At 51.7% G+C, this 17,787-nt stretch overlaps 2 protein-coding genes across 2 annotated transcripts; both read left to right on the top strand.

Annotated features, from left to right (window-relative positions):
* The first annotated feature begins 100 nt into the window (after positions 1 to 100).
* LOC146252853 (uncharacterized) lies at positions 101 to 3,443 on the top strand. Its single transcript, XM_084678860.1, has 2 exons — positions 101 to 234; positions 829 to 3,443. The coding sequence occupies exons 1-2, from the start codon at positions 213 to 215 to the stop codon at positions 2,769 to 2,771; spliced, it is 1,965 nt and encodes a 654-aa protein (XP_084534986.1). The 5' UTR covers positions 101 to 212; the 3' UTR covers positions 2,772 to 3,443.
* On the top strand, positions 162 to 17,453 carry srebf2 (sterol regulatory element binding transcription factor 2). Its single transcript, XM_084678859.1, has 20 exons — positions 162 to 234; positions 3,903 to 4,105; positions 8,021 to 8,563; positions 8,714 to 8,865; positions 9,168 to 9,320; positions 9,466 to 9,738; positions 9,890 to 9,995; positions 10,223 to 10,380; positions 10,515 to 10,719; positions 10,876 to 11,051; positions 11,268 to 11,517; positions 11,667 to 11,836; positions 12,073 to 12,244; positions 12,414 to 12,528; positions 12,694 to 12,803; positions 12,961 to 13,093; positions 13,380 to 13,545; positions 13,971 to 14,147; positions 14,438 to 14,552; positions 14,728 to 17,453. The coding sequence occupies exons 2-20, from the start codon at positions 4,015 to 4,017 to the stop codon at positions 14,946 to 14,948; spliced, it is 3,486 nt and encodes a 1,161-aa protein (XP_084534985.1). The 5' UTR covers positions 162 to 234; positions 3,903 to 4,014; the 3' UTR covers positions 14,949 to 17,453.
* Positions 17,454 to 17,787: the final 334 nt, after the last annotated feature.

The raw sequence follows: 17,787 nt of genomic DNA, 5'->3' as shown, positions 1-17,787 counted from the left end.
ATTGTCGTTTTATTACATTTGATTAAATATTATGTAATTATCTTAAGAAAATGTGTTCACTGCACTTCACAGAGAGAGCAAAGGGGGGCGCCTTGTTCGACAACGTCCTCTTTATTCGAATCTAATTTACTTTTGACTTGAACTACTGTAGTTGCTGAACAGACTAAAGAAAGACTGAATGTAGCTGGTTTAAAACCCTTTAGAAGACAAGGATGTCTCTTTCCAAAGAATCAGGTATGCAAATCGCCATGAACAAATTTAACGGGTGTTTCGGATTTCAAAAAGCAGCCTGGAAATTAATCTGAACAACATGAACTAGTCAGCTAACAATAGCTAGCTTTTTAGCTGTCAACAACACATAGGCGAAGCTACTGTCCACGACTACTGCTATCCTAACAACCATTAAACTTGCCAACTATCTAAATTATACCCTTAAATCACTGTGTGATCATGGATCTCCTGATCATTTTCTAATGTTTGATCTTTGATGTTACGAGATAGATTGGAACAAGCTAATCGAAGCTAACGATAGTGTTAGCTGACTAGTAAACAATTACGAACAAAAGTGTTGTGCGCAGCAAATTGCGGGGAACGTTCTAAGGCTTTAATAATAATGATTGTGTTACACAGTCGTTGGATTTCAAAAGCAGAAAGGTGAGTAGGGCTGACTGCTAACTTTAGCAACCCTAAAAAACTACTGTTACCGTAACTTTGTACGTGTTGTGTTAAGAGAAAGATACGCCACACTAGCCGTATAAAGGGGCTTTGTTAGTTCGGCTTTATGTTGTCATCTGTCAACCCCTACACACATTGTTGTCCTTCCCCCAGGAGGGAGAGGAGGAGGGGGGAGGGGCACAGGCCGGGATGTCCAGACCCAGGAAGAGGATGACACAACAACCAGAGGGACAGAAGAACTCAGGCTCGTTCTGATCGGTAAAACCGGGTCAGGGAAAAGCGCCTCCGGTAACACCATCCTGGGCCAGAAGCACTTCCTGTCTGAGCTGAGCGCCCGCTCCGTCACACAGGTGTGCGAGCAGGGCAGTGCTGATCTGGGGGAGGAGGGTGGAGGAGGGGGGAGGAGGAGGAGGGTGGTGGTGGTAGACATGCCCGGATTCGGAGACACACGTCTGCAGGAGGAGGAGACCCACGCTGAGATAGCCAAATGTGTGACCCTCTCCGCCCCGGGCCCCCACGCCTTCCTCCTGGTCATCCCGTTGGGCCGCTACACCCAGGATGAGGCGCGGGCCGTCCGCGAGATGTCGCATATATTTGGGGAGGGTGCGGTGCGTGACCACACCCTGGTCCTGTTCACCCATGGGGATGACCTGGAGGGGGGGGAGATGGAGGGGTACCTGCGGAAGGAGCCCCAGGAGGGGCTGAGGGGTCTGGTAGACAGGTGTGGGGGGAGGTACCACGTCCTGAACAACAGAGACCCTGGAGATGTCCAGCAGGTCAGGGAGCTGCTGGGGAAGGTGGAGAGCATGGTGGAGGGGAACGAAGGAGGCTTCTACACCAACGCTGTGTTCCTGGAGGCAGAGGCTGCCATTAGAGAAGAGCAGGCGAGGATGGTGTTGGCGATGGAGAGAGGCCAGGAGGAGGGAGAGGAGGAGGCCAAAGATTCTAAAAGAAGGAAATGTGATCTCGATTTGGATGGGCTGAGAGGAGGGGGAGGGGAGGGCGGTTCACGAGGAGGGGTGAGGATGAGAAGCCTGCAGAGGGGAGGGTCTAGGGGAGAAGGGAGGGAGGAGCGGAGGCTGGAGAGGTGGACGGAGGAGAGGAGAGGGAGTACCCTTAGCCTCCAGAGCGACAGGGCAGAGAGGGGTTGGAGCCAGTTTGAAGGCAGGCGTGGCGGAGTCGTGAGTCACAGCAGGAGGCCATCCTCCCGCTCAGCCCTGTCTCGCTTCCGGAGGGAGGCGGCCCTCTCCGGGAAGGTTCTGGAAAGGGTGAAGATCCTGGTGGCGGCCGGGGCCACGGGCCTGGCTGTGGGGGCGGTGTTCGGGGCAGCAGCCCCGCTAGCGGCGGCGGCAGGGGCAGCGGCTATGGGGAACACGGTGGGCTTCGCCGCAGGACAGCTGGCCGGTATGTCAGTGGCGGGCGGTGCCGGGATGGGGAAGGCTGTGGGGGCCATAGTGGCGGCAGCGGCCGGGAAGACAGCTGTGGCGCTGGGGGCGGCAACCGGGGGGCTGCTGGGGGGGTCCGTGGGCGCCCTGGCTGGGGCGGAGGCTGCCGGGCCAGGGGAGGCGGCCCTGGATGCCCTGGGGCAGGTGAGCCTGATGGGGGTGGCGGCAGTGGGGGTGGCAGCCGGGGTGGGGGGCGCTGTGGGGGCTGGGGCTGCCCTGGGGGCGGCCCTAGAGGGGGCCACTGTCGGCGTCACTGCCCTGAACGGGGCTGGTACAGCTGCAGTGGGGGCGGTCGGTGTAGCTAACTCTACTGTAGCACAGGGGGCGGGACAGGTAGCTGCCCTAGCGGGGCAGCATGCTGTCACCACCGGGGGCAGTGTTGCTGCTGGAGCCGTCCAGTGTGCAGGGGCTGGGGCGGCTGGGGCTACTGTGGGGGAGGCGGTGGTGGCCGGGGGGGTCATGTCGGACGGCGTGGGCACCATGGGGGCCGCGGCACGCATCCTGACGGCGGTGGCAGAGATTGGGAAGGCTGCGGCGGGCATGGCTCTGGCGGGAGGCCTGGTGGTCAAGGTGGTGAGGGAGAAGGTCAGGTCCACCATGGACAACAACCACTCTGAGAGGAGGTCCTACGAGATCTACTGGAACAAATGAGGGACAATCAGAACGGCAATAGCTGGAAGAAGAGCTGGAAGAAGAGCTGGAAGAAGAGCTGGAAGAAGAGCTGGAAGAAGAGCTGGAAGAAGAGCTGGAAGAAGAGCTGGAAGAAGAGCTGGAAGATCCTTCACAGGACGGCTTAAATGTCCACACAACTTTCAAAGTTTGGATTCTGGTTGAAACTGGTTTATGTCTCAGCACCTTATCCCAATCAGACTTTATTATAGCACTTGGCTATCTACTTCTTACACTCCTGCACACATAACTGACAGTGTTAAGTATATCTGTTTTGGGGTTATTAATGATCCATAGACAAGGATTTACCTAGAAAGTGAAGTATTTATGCAGTAAAAGCACAATTCACAGTTTTTGAAATGAAGTTAACTAATGTACAATATTTGTATTTTTTGGTATGCACTAACAGTATTTATAGAATGGATTTTCAGAGCTATTTTAATATTGATGCATTTTAAATTAGATTAAGAAAAATTACTGTTAGCAACATAAGAGACTTATTTTGCACTTGACATGTTCACAGTTATGAACTGTGACTGAATTGTAATGGTTGTTATGACATTAACATCCATAACTGTCGGACAGTTGTGACAATTGCCTTTTTGCTTTTTTGGATGGAATCAAAAAATAAACATGTTTCACAGCAATCTTTAATGGTGTGTTGTTTTTTATTATGTAAAATTGCATGAACTCGTCCTCTCACAGGTGCAAGTAATTGTTCTGATGAATGTACATATTACCACTATTACGTAATGTATAGTGGGATAATAATACATTTATTGTATGTATTAAACACACTACATGCCCCCAAGTGGCGGATATACATACATACATACTGTGTTAAAAACGTAGACTGTAATGGGCGGAGTCTAGCCAGCTGGCCCTATAGGCGCTGTGGTACTATCAGGCCACGGCAAAGGTGGCTATTTGATTGGTTAGCGGTGTCTGGTCTCATGCTTATACAGGCTGTGTTTGTGAATGACGTAAAGGAGGGGAAAACAAGAAGATGGCGTCTTCAACATTGTAAATGTATTCATTTGTACAGAAGTCCGCCTCTCCGAGGCGCTCGTGAATTGTATCATTTAATCTGATAATACATTTATATATTAACAGATAAGATAAAGCCTCGGTTGACGTTAGTGACGCCCAAACAGCTCTCCCTTCATTGGTTCTCTTCGACAACCCGGCTCCGGTATAGACCGGGGAGGCGAGCCTCAGTCACAGGATGGACAGCGGGCAGCACATCCCGACTCTGGAAAACATGGACCCTACGTTGTCAGAACTGGGCAATGAATTTACTTTGGGGGATATCGATGGTAAGAAAGTCGTTTGTGTTTGTTGTTGTGTTTCTGCAGTTACGACTTGTTTCCGCTCAGTCCAGAGCGCCACCTAGTTATCGCGGACCTCACAAGTCACATATATGAGCATCATGTATCAAATCCAGGGTTTAACCTAGATGCGCAGTAGTCCAATTATAAAGTGATACTTGAGTATATATTAAAAATTATGTTGTTTGTGGAACGAAAAATACGGAAATAAAAATGCTATTCAGATTAACGTGCTTGTGGTGCCGTGATACCTGTCATCAGTTTAGAAAATTACAAAATATTCTGCGTTAAACAGGTGAAATCAAAAGTTTGGGAAAGTTTCTCGTAAATTATGTATATTTTCCGTCTAGCCTTCCAGAAGTGTTCTTTGCATAGCTGAATAGCTATGTTTTCGCGTGGGTGGTTGTTAAACTTTCCAGAAGAGCGTGACTTAACAGAATAGAATATAAGACTAGAACGGATTCATGAAACCATTGTTTAAAAGGCATGGTTGTGGAACCCAAGTGACAATTAATTTACAATTAATCTTAAAATAATGAAAAAAACAAGATCTGCAGACTCTCATTCCTGCACTCATCAAATGAAAAATCAAATTATAAACAGTACCTGGAAATATGTTATTCATCAACCAGCCCAAATATATATATATATATATAGCTATATATATAAAAATAGATGCACTTTTTCAGACATGAAAAAGAGTCTTTATAATGGAGCACTGTCAAAACACATTGTTTGCTGTCAACCGTGACTGGTGACAAAGACCCCCTTGGCCCCCCTCTTGCACCAGTGTCCAGGCCCAGCTGAGTGTGCACTGTCCCCAAAGCTCAGCAGCTAGATCACATCCTGTCCAGTTCTTATCAAAACAAGGTTGATCCCTTTAGTCTCTCTGTGAAACGACGGGACTGCAGGCTGCAGGCGTCACCGGATTTCAATTAGAGCGGAATTTCACTGAATGCCAAGTTACCAGATACAAACCGAGAGAGAAGCGTGGATGGAGTGATGACTGGAGGGAGTGGATAGATAGATGGATAAAATGTCATGTTACATTTTCAGCACATTATTAGATTATCAGACGTGTGAGAGAAGTTCAGATTTGTCATCGGTCACACAAGTCTTCATCAGCAGGTTGTCCTTGCTCCTGAGGCTGTGTCAGTGTTGGGGGTCGTGAGGCTGTGGGGGTCGTGAGGCTGTGGGGGTCGTGAGGCTGTGGGGGTCGTGAGGCTGTGGGGGTCGTGAGGCTGTGGGGGTGGGGGAGGGCCTCTACCAGGGCCTCAGGGCAGAGAGCAGCCGGGGCCTGCCTGCCTGTCTCCCTGTCTGCCTGTCTGCCTGTCTGCCTGTCTGCCTGTCTGCCTGTCTGTCTGCCTGTCTGCCTGTCTGGTCCTGTAGCGGCGGCAGTCTAGAAGGTTCTCCTACGTGTTCTCCTGCCACTGCTCTCAATACAGAACACGTCTCTCTGCTGATCAACCAAGGAGAACCTCTCCCTCTGACGGCTTTATCTCTTTGTATCTCGCTTGTCCTCGGGGCAGGGGGCAGGGGAGGGGGGCAGGGGGCAGGGGAGGGGGGCAGGGGAGGACGGTTTTGTTCTGTCCTTCTGCTGAAAGCCAACTCCCTGTGGAGAGCGTGTGTGTTTGTGTGTGTGTGTGTGTGTGTGCGTGTGCATGAAAATCTGTCTCTGTGTGTCCATATTTTTGAGAGCAAGTGAGAGAGTGCAGTCTGGGGGTGTGTGTGTGTGTGTGTGTGTGTGTGTGTGTGTGTGTGTGTGTGTGTGTGTGTGTGTGTGTGTGTGTGTGTGTGTGGCCGGCACAATAGATACATTCAGTTTATTTTAATTAGCAGGCGTTTACCAAGACATGTTGGGAAAGGATGCTTGGCTCAGGTGATTCTGTATGAACCCAACCATGCAGTCTCTTCAATACCTCACATGTTTGTCTGGAGGCCAAGAAGGGCTTGCCTTGACTACCATAGTCTCTCCAATCATAGTCTCTCCAATCATAGTCTCTCCAATCTGTGACTACAGTATAGTGAGGTCAAGGCCAGTAGAGAACAGTGGTGTTTTATACCATCCACTGCACAGTCAAGTCACTCCAAAGTCCTCAGAGATGTTTCTCTTGATGTGGACTCTTCAGGGACACATTCAGCAGATGCTCTTATCCAGAGCGACTTACAGTAAGTACAGGGACATTCCCAAGTAGGGTGAAGTGCCTTGCCCCAAGGACACAACGTCATTTGGCACAGCCGGGAATGGAACCGGCAACTTTCTGATTAATAGCCTGATTCCATAACCGCTGAGCCATCTGACCGTTCGGCCATCTGACCCCTCCCATGATAATATCATGTTCAGTGCTGTGTAACTTTACATGATAATATCGTGTCTGGTGTTGTGTAACCATTGAAACCAAACAATGCCCGTTTGTTACTGTGTAGGAATGCAGTGGCTTAACTAGGTGCAATACAAGGAAGAATAGTTAGAAACCATATTGGCAAAACGTCACAGACATGTTCCAAACAAAGTGTCCTGATGGGTTGTGAATCTGTCCAGTGGGCTGAGGCAGGCTTCACATCTGCTGCCAGCTGCCATTGTAGAGAAGTGATCATGTGTACATTACTAGAGCCCCGACTTTATCTCACTTCCTCTTTCACCTAGTTTCTATTGTCACCCAGGTTATCTGTGTTAGATTACCTTAGTCTGTGTGCAGCCATCAGCTGCTTGGTAACCTTGGCCTTTCTCAAGGCTAGCTATACAACAACGACACCATACACAGTAATGGCTTATTTCCCTATTGGTCCTCCCTGACTCTGGGCCAGAACAGTAGCCGTATTGCAAGTCAAGGCCTGGGCCAGGAACTTTGAGTTAGTCACCATTAGCTTGTCCTTGGCAATAATCTGGCTCAGAGTCTGAGATCTCATCAGTCAAGGACATGTTAGTGTGACCAGATCATGTTGGTGTGACCAGATCATGTTGGTGTGACCACATCATGTTAGTGTGACCAGATCATGTTGGTGTGACCAGATCATGTTAGTGTGACCAGATCATGTTAGTGTGACCACATCATGTTAGTGTGACCACATCATGTTAGTGTGACCAGATCATGTTAGTGTGACCAGATCATGTTAGTGTGACCAGATCATGTTAGTGTGACCAGATCATATTAGTGTGACCAGATCATGTTAGTGTGACCAGATCATGCTTCCAGTCATTTGAGTTAGCAGTGACTTAGTCATGAACAAGTAGTAAGTACCAGATCGTTCCTGAGTCAGTAGGGAGCTAGTGGGTGTGAGGTGGACCAACCTGCTTCCTGATCCTCGGGTGTCTCAGGTGTCTGCAGTACCTGAGCCTCTGGTGTCTCAGGTGTCTGCAGTACCTGAGCCTCAGGTGTCTCAGGTGTCTGCAGTACCTGAGCCTCAGGTGTCTCAGGTGTCTGCAGTACCTGATCCTCAGGTGTCTCAGGTGTCTGCAGTACCTGAGCCTCAGGTGTCTCAGGTGTCTGCAGTACCTGAGCCTCAGGTGTCTGGGGAAGGGATGTGCTCCAGTATCCTAGTGATCGATCTCTCACCTTCAGAGTGTATGAGGAGCATTAAGCATTAACCACGCTCTTCAGGGATGGTTCACCCATGCAGTGACACAGTGAGCTTAAGGAACTAGGACACGTTTATGTCTTTATTGGACTCGATGAAGCGCTGTGGTTTTTTCTCTGATAAGAAACACCAAACAAACTCAGGGAAACATAGTAGAATTATGTTGTTTTATGCTTCCCTTTTTTTCACTTTGCTTTCCATATTTATAACTTTATTCATCTATTATTATTATTTAAATGTCAATTATTATGTGTAAAAGCTTATTTAGACTCAAAACCATCCCTCTTGGGCCCTCTCTCTCCCTTCCTCTCTCTCTTCCTACAGAGATGGTCCAGTTCATCAGTAACCAGGTGGGGGATTTCCCGGACCTCTTCGATGACCAGATGCCCTCCGCGGGTTCCCTCCAGTCGGGGCCAGCGTCCACCAACCCAGCCCCCTCCCAGCCCCCCAGCACCCCCACTACCTCCCCCGTCTACCAGCCCAGCAAGGGCACCCTCATGCCCTCAGGGATGCTGACCCCCCAGTCCATGCCCCTCACCCCGCCCCAGACCCCCATCCAGACCATCTCGGCTGGGCAGCACCATGTGACCCGTACCCCTCCTCTGCTCCAGCCCCGGCCCCAGCCTCAACCCCAGCACATCCAGCCCCATCCCCAGCAGCAAGCCCAGCCCACTATCCAGGTCCACACCCAGGGCCTCCCCCTGCAAACCCAGACATTCCCGGTCCACACCCTGGTCCAGACACACAACCAGACCATGCCCATCCAGACCCAGGCCCAGACGGTCATGATCACCTCCAACGGGGGCCAGTCCCGCTTCATCCAGAACCCGGTCATCTGCCACCAGAGCCCCACCACGGGCTTCCAAGGTCAGGGGGGGGAGGGGGAGGGGGAAAGGGAGGGACTAATGCTTTTGTTCTAGGAAGTGGTGTCTCAAAACATTTAATATAATCCATTCAAATCAGTTAGATGATGTTACTGAGTTATTCTCTTTTTTTTTTTTTCTCATCTGCCCGCAGTCCTCCAACCACAGATGCAGAGCATTATGACATCACAGCAGGTCCAGCCAATGACCATCCAGCACCAGCGTGTCCTGACACAGAATGGCCAGACCATCCAGACCATCCAGACGCCCACTACAGTTCACACCATGCAGCCGCACATGCAGCAGGTGAGGGATCTGGACACTCCAAGGCTTCCCTTATTTAGGAAATGGCTCTCAATAAAAACACTGACAACACATGTGGATCTTTAGCCTTTTCTACTTTCCTGACAAAAGAGGTTATTTGGAGGGGAGGAATAAATTGAAATGATTGAAATTAACTCAACCATTGTGCTCCCTCCCTCCCTCCCTCCCTCCCTCCCTCCCTCCCTCCCTCCCTCCCTCCCTCCCTCCCTCCCTCCCTCCCTCCCTCCCTCCCTCCCTCCCTCCCTCCCTCCCTCCCTCCCTCCCTCCCTCCCTCCCTCCCTCAGCTCCTGGTCCACCAGCCTCAGATTCTGAAGACAGACTCTCTGGTTCTGACCACTCTGAAGCCAGACGGGACCCAGGTTCTGTCCACCATGCAGAACCCGAGCGGGATCACCACCCTGACCACGCCCATCCAGACCACCTCTCTGCAGGTTCCTGTGAGTCTTCCTTTCTGATCAGACAGTGTCTTCAGTGACCTCACGTCCTGTCCTCCTCTCTCCTCCTCTATTAGCTTCCTGTCATCCTGTCTCCCTCTTCACTAACTTTACCTTCCTGTCTTCCTCTCTCCTCCGTCTCTCTCAGACTCTGATGAGCAGCAACATCCTGACCACCGTGCCCGTCATGATGGGCGCCGACAAACTACCAATCAAACAGCTGCAGTCGGGTAACGCCCAGTGTGGAGGCGGGATCAGACAAATAATGGACCAGAGCCAGATGATGGGGGTGGGGCCAGGGGGCGTGGTGAAGGAGGGGGAGAAGAGGACCACTCACAACATCATTGAGAAACGGTACAGGTCGTCCATCAACGACAAGATCCTGGAGCTGAGAGACCTGGTGATGGGCAACGATGCCAAGGTTAGTCTGACCAGGGCCCAGGCTAACATGCTAACATTATGACTTCATGGTTAGTCTGACCAGGGCCCAGGCTAACATGCTAACATTATGACTTTATGGTTAATCTGACCAGGGCCCAGGCTAAAATGATGACTCTAAATCCTGTTTGCAGATGCACAAGTCAGGCGTGCTGAAGAAAGCCATCGACTACATCAAGTACCTACAGCAGGTCAACCACAAGCTGAGGCAGGAAAACCTGACCCTGAAGATGAAGAACAGTACGTGTGTGTGTGTGTGTGGGGGGGGTCTAAGGGTAGAGGTTATGGATTCAAGGGTGGGGAGATGGGACAAAGTCTCCAAACACGATGCTGACCTGTCTTGCTCTTTCTTTCTCCTTTCATCTTTCTTCCCCTCCATCCTTACCTTCATCTATTCCTCTCTCAATCCTCCGCTTTCTCTACCCCCTCTATCTCCCTCCCTCTCCACCCCTCCCTCCCTCTCCAAGAGTCCGTGGTGTGTCTGTCGGAGGACGTGGAGATGAAGGCGGAGGTAGTGATGCTGTCTCCTCCTGCCTCAGAGTCAGAGTCGGGCTCCAGCTCTCCTCAGTTCTCTCCTTACTGCATCGACTCTGAACCTGCCAGCCCTCTGCTGGACCACGAGCTGGTGAGAAACACACACACACACACACACACACACACACAGCAACATTCTGCAACCCGCCTCCCCCCATTTACAACATAATTCTTCTCTCTCTCTCTCTCTCTCTCTCTCTCTCTCTCTCTCTCTCTCTCTCTCAGGTTAAGTGTGAGCCTGACTCGCCCCCCTCAGTGGGAGTGATGGATCGGTCTCGTCTGCTGCTGTGTGCCCTGACCTTCCTCTGCCTGTCCCTGAACCCCTTGCCCTCCCTCCTGGGGCCTGAGCCCCCAGGCAGCCCGGGCCTGGCCCAGGGACACGGGCCCTCCAGGACCCTGGTCTGGTTCCCCAGCCAGACACAGAACTTTGGTGAGAACATCTCCTTTAGGTGGACTACTGTTTTAACATCCAGGACTAGTGTTCTGATCCAGGAGTAGTGTTAGTGCGACGATTTGGTGATGTCATTGAAATGTGTAACTCATTTGCATACTGACCCCTCCCCCTCGGCCTGGCTCCTCCCCCCAGCGTCGTGGCTGTGGTGTCTGTTGCCGTGGGTGAGTGTGTGGGTGCTGAGTGGCGTGGGCGCGGTGTGGGGGTGCGTGAGGGTGCTGCGTCTGTGGGAACCAGTCACCCTCCTCCACTCCCCCAAGTCAGTGTCCTTCTGGAGGCATCGCAAGCAGGCCGACCTGCACCTCAGCAGGGTGAGCTCTCTGCACTCTCTCACCTTTATTCTCCCTGTCTGACGATTGGATCAGATTCATTTTTAGTTGTTGACTAGTTCCTGAATGTTGTATTTGCGTTGTGTGTCGAGGCTTTTTCTTAGCAAACTAGTTTTGAGAGATTATATCAGTAGTAACTCCCTCCCTCCCTCCTTCTCTCCTCTCCCTCCCTCCCTCTCTCCCCTCCCTCGTCTCCAGGGTGACTATGCGGCAGCAGTGACCAGTCTGGAGACCTGCCTGTTAGTCCTGAGAAGAGCTCTGCCCTCCTCCAATCTGGACCTGCTCTTCTCTCTCTCCTGGAACCTGATTCGCTACTGCCTGCATCGTCCCACCCCACTGGGTTGGCTGGTGCATCAGGTTGGAGGGAAGCATGAGGGGGAGGAGTCAAAGACCAGCTCACGGGACGCAGCGCTGGTCTACCATAAGCTGAGCCAGCTGCAGCTCACAGGTGATTGGACAGTCAGCCTTGGTCAAGATGAGTTGTGTTGCTGAAGTCATGTCGGTCATTACTGTAGCCTCTGTACATAGTTGAAACCTGACCTGAAGGTTAAGTTATGTTGTCTTACACCCTCCCTCCCTCTCTCTGTCCCCCTGTAGGGAAGCTGCCCCAGCGCGGGGCTCTGTGGTCTCTCTCTCTGTCTCTCAGTGCTCTCACCCTCAGCGAGAGCGCCCAGGGAAAGATGGCTGCTGCTCACCTCGCCCAGATCTACGTCACCGCGGCAACCGCCCTTCGCACCGTGCTGGGACACCACTTCTCCTTCCTGCCTGTGAGTGTCTGCTCCGTCACCTGTCTTCCTCCCTCCACCCTCCTCCACCCTCCTCCCTCCCTCCACCTCTCCTCTTCCCTCCTCCACCTCTTCTCCTCCCTCCCTCCCTCCACCTCTCCTCCACCCTCCTCTACCACCTTCCTCCACCCCTCCTCCTCTCTGCTCTTACTGTTTAGAGCTTCTTCATCCTCACTGTCTTCATCGTCCTCCTCATGCTTCCTGTTTCCGTCTCCCAGGGTTACCTGCTGAGCTGTGCCGAGAGCGTGGCCAGCCAGTCAGAGTCCAAGCCTGTTCCTGACTGCTTGCGCTGGCTCTTCACCCCATTGGGTAGGCAGTTCTTCCTGAGCTGTGATTGGTCGGTGAGGTCAGACAGTGGAGAGGGGGTGTACACCTCCCAGAGAGACCCAGGTATGGACCCCAAAATCCCTGAAGGAGCAGCAACAAAAAAACTCTTCTTTGAAACAATAACCACATGTAGTTTTTTTTTGGGGGGGGGTTATTATTCTTGTAATTTTTATTATTTCGATCTCTGTCTCTCTTGCTCGCTCTCTGTCTCTCTCTGTCTCTCTCTCTCCAGCTGACCCTATTGCCCAGCTGCACCGCTGTTTCTGTGAGAAGCTTCTGGAGAGAGCGGTGCACTCCCTGTTGCAGCCCCAGGCAGACAGCGAGGCAGGGAGACACAAGGACTCAGGGTACAGGACACACTGCCAGCTCCCTGCCTCGCTAGCACCACGGTGTCAACACATGCTCTGGTTACATTCTCTCTCTCTCTCTCTCTCTCTCTCTCTCTCTCTCTCTCTCTCTCTCTCTCTCTCTCTCTCTCTCTCTCTGTGTCTCTCTCTCTCTCTCATCATCAGGGAGTTCTCCAGTGCTCTGGACTTCCTGCACCTGTTGAACAGCAGCACTGAGGAGTCTCTGTCTCCCTCCCCTCCCTTTCCAGCCCCGCCCAGTCACACCACCATGCCAGGTATGACACACACACACACACCACACCCTCCACTCCCCTGTGTGTGTGTGTGTGTGTGTGTGTCTGAGAGAGTGAGACACAAACCACACACCCCATTCCGTATGTATGACACACATACACAGTATTCTCAGAATGTTCTTTTCTCTCTCCCTCACAGTTGCAGACCCAGTGTGTCGCTGGTGGGCGCTGGTCCTGAAAGCTGCTGTTCATTGGCTGCAGGGTGATGATGTCACTGTGAAGTCACTGCTGGCTGAAACTGAGCGCATGCCTAGGGCTCTGCACACACTAAAGTAAGTAGGGAGAGGGAGAGGTAGAGGTAGAGGGGGAGGGAGAGAGAGAGGGAGGGGGAGAGAGGGGGGAGGGGGAGGGGGAGGGAGGAGAGTAGGGGTGGAGGGAGAGAGGGAGGAGAGTAAAGGGTGAGAGGGAGTGAGGAGAGGGGGAAGGGGGTGGAGAGGAGGGAGTGAGGTGAGAAGATTGGGAGAAGGGGAGGGGGAGAGGCTGTTTGTGCTTCAGTAGGCAACAAATTCCAGTTTAATGTCTGTGTGTGTGTGTGTGTGTTCCTGTGCTGTGTTGCAGCCACCCCCTGCCCAAAGCTGTCCTGCTGCTGTGTAAGGCTGTGCAGATGAGCCTGTGCCCCCTGAAGGGGGAGGGGCCTGTGGGCTGCCTGTCTCACTGTGACAGAGCCAGCAGCTTCCTGCGATCCAGCATCTCCCTGCCCCCCTCTGCCAGCTGGCTCAACCAGGTACACACACACACAGCCAGCCACACACACAGAGCCACACACACACAGCCACACACACACAGCCACACACACACAGCCACACACACACAGCCACACACACCCGAGCACCTGACAGCAGAGAGTGTGGGGGTGGTAGGGGGTGGCTGAGGTGCATTGTAGTTGCATTGCATGATGCTGCTTCCCGGTGCAATGTGTCTGCAGTGCAGCTCAGAGGCCCCCCCAGTCTGCCCAGCACACACACCACACCACCCCCTACAGGCCAACACACAGCACTGCACGTATGGTACAGGAACATTTCATATGGATTCAATTTGTATTTTTGACAATTTGTCAAAAACATTTTATTCATGTTCAGATATTTGTGAGTAAAAGGTATGTTATGTACATAGTGTTGTGTCTGACCAGGGTCTTCTTCCTGTACCTAGGGGGTGGAGCTTCTGGTGTGTGACCTTCTGTTGACCCTGAGAACCAGCCTATGGCAGAGAGGAGGCAGCAGCAACGGGGAGCCAGGCCCCGCCCAGGGAGCCCAGCTGGCCGGCTTCCAGAGAGACCTGAGCGCCTTGAGGAGGCTGGGCCAGAGCTACAGACAAGCACAGCACAAGGTGCAGGGCTGGGGCTGGGGGCAGGGGCAGGGCATGGGGGCTGGGGCTGGGGGCAGGGCCTGGGGCTGGGGGCTGGGGGCAGGGGCAGGGGCAGGGCATGGGGGCTAGGGCTGGGGCTGGGGGCAGGGCCAGGGGGCTGGGGGCTGGGCCGAGGGCTGGGGCTGGGGGTAGGGCCTGGGGCTGGGGCTTTTTGATGATAATGTACAGTCCAGGTGTGTTATACTGGGGTACAGTCCAGGTGTGTTATACTGGGGTACAGTCCAGGTGTGCTAACGAGTGTTCCTGCGCAGGTGTTCCTCCATGAGACCACTGTGAGGCTAATGGCTGGAGCCAGCCCCACACGCACTCACCAGCTGCTGGAGCACAGCCTGCGGCGCAGACCCAACAGCCCTGGAGACAGCTCAGGTGGGACACACACACAGTACACACACACACACACAGTACATACACACACACCCACACAGTACATACACACACACACCACACCCACACAGTACATACACACACACACCACACACAGGCCTCGAGTTTATCCCAAAACGGATCAATTTTCTCTCAATCCTCCCTCCTCCTCCTCCAGCTGATGGGGACTGTGTCCTGGGTGAGAGGGAGAGAGCCCATGCCATCCTGCTGGCGTGTCGCCACCTGCCCCTCCCCCTGCTGACCCCGCCCGGGCACCGGGCCCGTCTGCTGGCGGAGGCCAAGCGCACCCTGGAGCGCGTGGGGGATCGGCGCTCTCTGCAGGACTGTCAGCACATCCTGCTGAGGCTCAGTGGAGGCACCACCATCGCGGCCTCCTGATGACACGTACACACCACGTACCTGTCAGACACGCATCTCAAAGAACTCGAACAGAGAAGTGGTCTGTGATGCATCATGGACCATTGACCATTCAAAATGCTTTAGGTGTACCTTCATTGTTTAACATGCGCATAGACACACATACACAGACACAGACACAGTACATAAGAGATAACAAAGGGGACCTACCCTTTCACTGCCAATCTCCACCCTGATTTCTGCTACAGATGTTTTGTTTGTTGATATGTTCACTCTTCTCTAGACCCCAAATGCATCTCTAGAACCCATAGACTTATCTAGAACCCATAGACTTCTCTAGAACCCATAGACTTCTCTAGAACCCAAATGCATCTCTAGAACCCAAATGCATCTCTACAACCCATAGACTTCTCTAGAACCCAAATGCATCTCTAGAAGCCATAGACTTCTCTAGAAGCCCTACAGTAGTGTCTGTAGAGGTGCTGGAGGAGCCTGGGGCTGGGACCCCATGATGACCCGCTGGACAGCTGGGTTCCCTCCAGGCCTCCTGCTCCAGCCCCAGCTGGGAGCTAAGCTAACTGCGTTAGGACAGTAGCGAGGTCCAGGCAGTGAAAGACACCCAGGAAATATGGATCGACTCCTACATCCGCAGTCCTTTTATTAACTTAATCTGGTAGCTAAAGGTTATACTGAATGGTAGCCTGTTTTAGGAGTCTGTTTTGATGGAGCCACTCAATTTATTTTTAATGATGAAACCATGCATGGTCAGTCTCCAGGAGGGGCCTAAAGCATGCGTGACGTATAGGAGGGGCCTAAAGCATGCGTGACGTATAGGAAGCTGTTCATGTCGTGGGCAGGCAGCAGTGAATCCCAACTGATACAACCAGTATACAGCTGGCTCAACATCACCAGATGGCTGGCAGGGGACTGACTGGAGGCAGGGGGACTGACTGGAGGCAGGGGACTGACTGGAGGCAGGGGACTGACTGGAGGCAGGGGACTGACTGGAGGCAGGGGACTGACTGGAGGCAGGGGGACTGACTGGAGGCAGGGGGACTGACTGGAGGCAGGGGGACTGACTGGAGGCAGGGGACTGACTGGAGGCAGGGGGACTGACTGGAGGCAGGGGGACTGACTGGAGGCAGGGGGACTGACTGGAGGCAGGGGGACTGACTGGAGGCAGGGGGACTGACTGGAGGCAGGGGGACTGACTGGAGGCAGGGGACTGACTGTAGGGGCTGTCAGTGTGTGATGTGGCCAGGCCTGGAGGAACACAGGTAGCTGGCTTCTCTCAGCACAGTATGGGAGTATCCATATCCATCTACCTCACTGACTGTGCTTCGCCAGTGCACTGTAGTTCAGACGAATGAGATGCCGTGGAGACGGGTTTTCAGTCTGATTTGTTTATGACGTCTAAACAAGTGTCCCAGGGTAGAATAGTAAGACTATACTACTCAGTGCAATACTAACAGACTTAGCTGACTAGTTAGAGAATAGGAACGTGTACAAACGAGTAGGAGAGAGATTTGACAATGGACCCTCACTTGAAAAAAACAGATGAAACAGAAAGCAGATCATTTTGTAACACAACACACATAAACAGTCATGTAATTGTATATAAGTTGTATAAAAGTGTGGTCATCAGTCTTAAGAGGAGGGCAGGAAGTCCTTGGCTATGCTCGAGATAAAAAAAAGAAAGATGGATGGTGGACAGGGAGGACGGAACTGATTCCAAAAGAAGCGCTGCAGCCTAACACGGAGGTAAATCATCCACGGGGCAGAGGAGGGGTACGAGTGTGGACGGCTGACTGTCGTGTCGAGAAGAGACCCGTCACAGATTAAAACTAAAATGGTTTCCCACACAAATAAAACCCGTTCAGGGAGTTAAGAGGGACTTTAGGTTTGGAATCACATTTGAAAGATTCCTGAACATTTTAAATATATTATGTCCGGGAATTTCGTCTCCCTAAGTTTGTAGTCTCTATCATCCATCGGAGCAGGAGGGTAAGCTCAAGCATAATGGCCTTGATGTAGTTCAGAGTTATTTTATGACAATGTATTTTCGATGCTTAAACAGCTGTCATGGTTGAATTTCGAAGTCCAATTGCTTTTAAATGCTACGTCTGCTACATCCCTGTCGTTTTCACTGTGTTCTGGTTTTATAATTTTATGGACTTGATATTATACAAGCAAGCGCAGTTTTTTGGAAAGCAATTTGTCATTTTATACTGTAATCGCAACCCAGGGATGTAAACTGAGCATCGCAGCAATTTGCATAGTCCCTGTTCCTGACCTGTCACAACCATAACTTTTATTTCTCCGTTCTTTCGCGATGCAGAGGGGCGCTTGTCATGGGTATATCTGTACTCTGCTTAACCAAGAATAAACTGGAATGGTTGCTGAATGGAATGGTTGCTGTTAAAATGTTACAAACTGGCTTTTAGTGTTCTCTCATGTCTGTGCTGTTTCTAAATGTCACTGTTTATTTTAAATGTGTTTTTAATAAAACAGCAGATGCACAGCGAACATTTGTCTCTGTACTCTTTGCAAGTGTCAGTTGAAATAATGTAATAGTAAGTGGATCCTGTTATGGAAGCAAATCAGTGACATGTTTTGGAGGCATTGAATAGAGGCCTACTTTATATGGAAACGTAAAAGCCACCGAATTTGTTGGTTTTGAATTCAAGGTTCAGATCAGTTCAGGTTCAAATTCGAGGCAAGCAATACCTTGGTATCCCTGATGTTGCAATCTGGATTTTTTCGGCTCAAATTTTTCTGTGGTGTTTAGATTTCAATATCAAGTATTCAATGCCTTTTAAAATTCAAAACATTATGTCACTGATTTGCCTCCATATCCTTG

Source organism: Hypomesus nipponensis, chromosome 17 (genome assembly GCF_054491055.1).
Source record: "Hypomesus nipponensis isolate SF chromosome 17, ASM5449105v1, whole genome shotgun sequence".
Classification (NCBI taxonomy): domain Eukaryota; kingdom Metazoa; phylum Chordata; class Actinopteri; order Osmeriformes; family Osmeridae; genus Hypomesus; species Hypomesus nipponensis.
The sequence above is the reverse complement of the archived record's forward strand: the minus strand, read 5'-3'. Positions and strand labels throughout refer to the sequence as shown.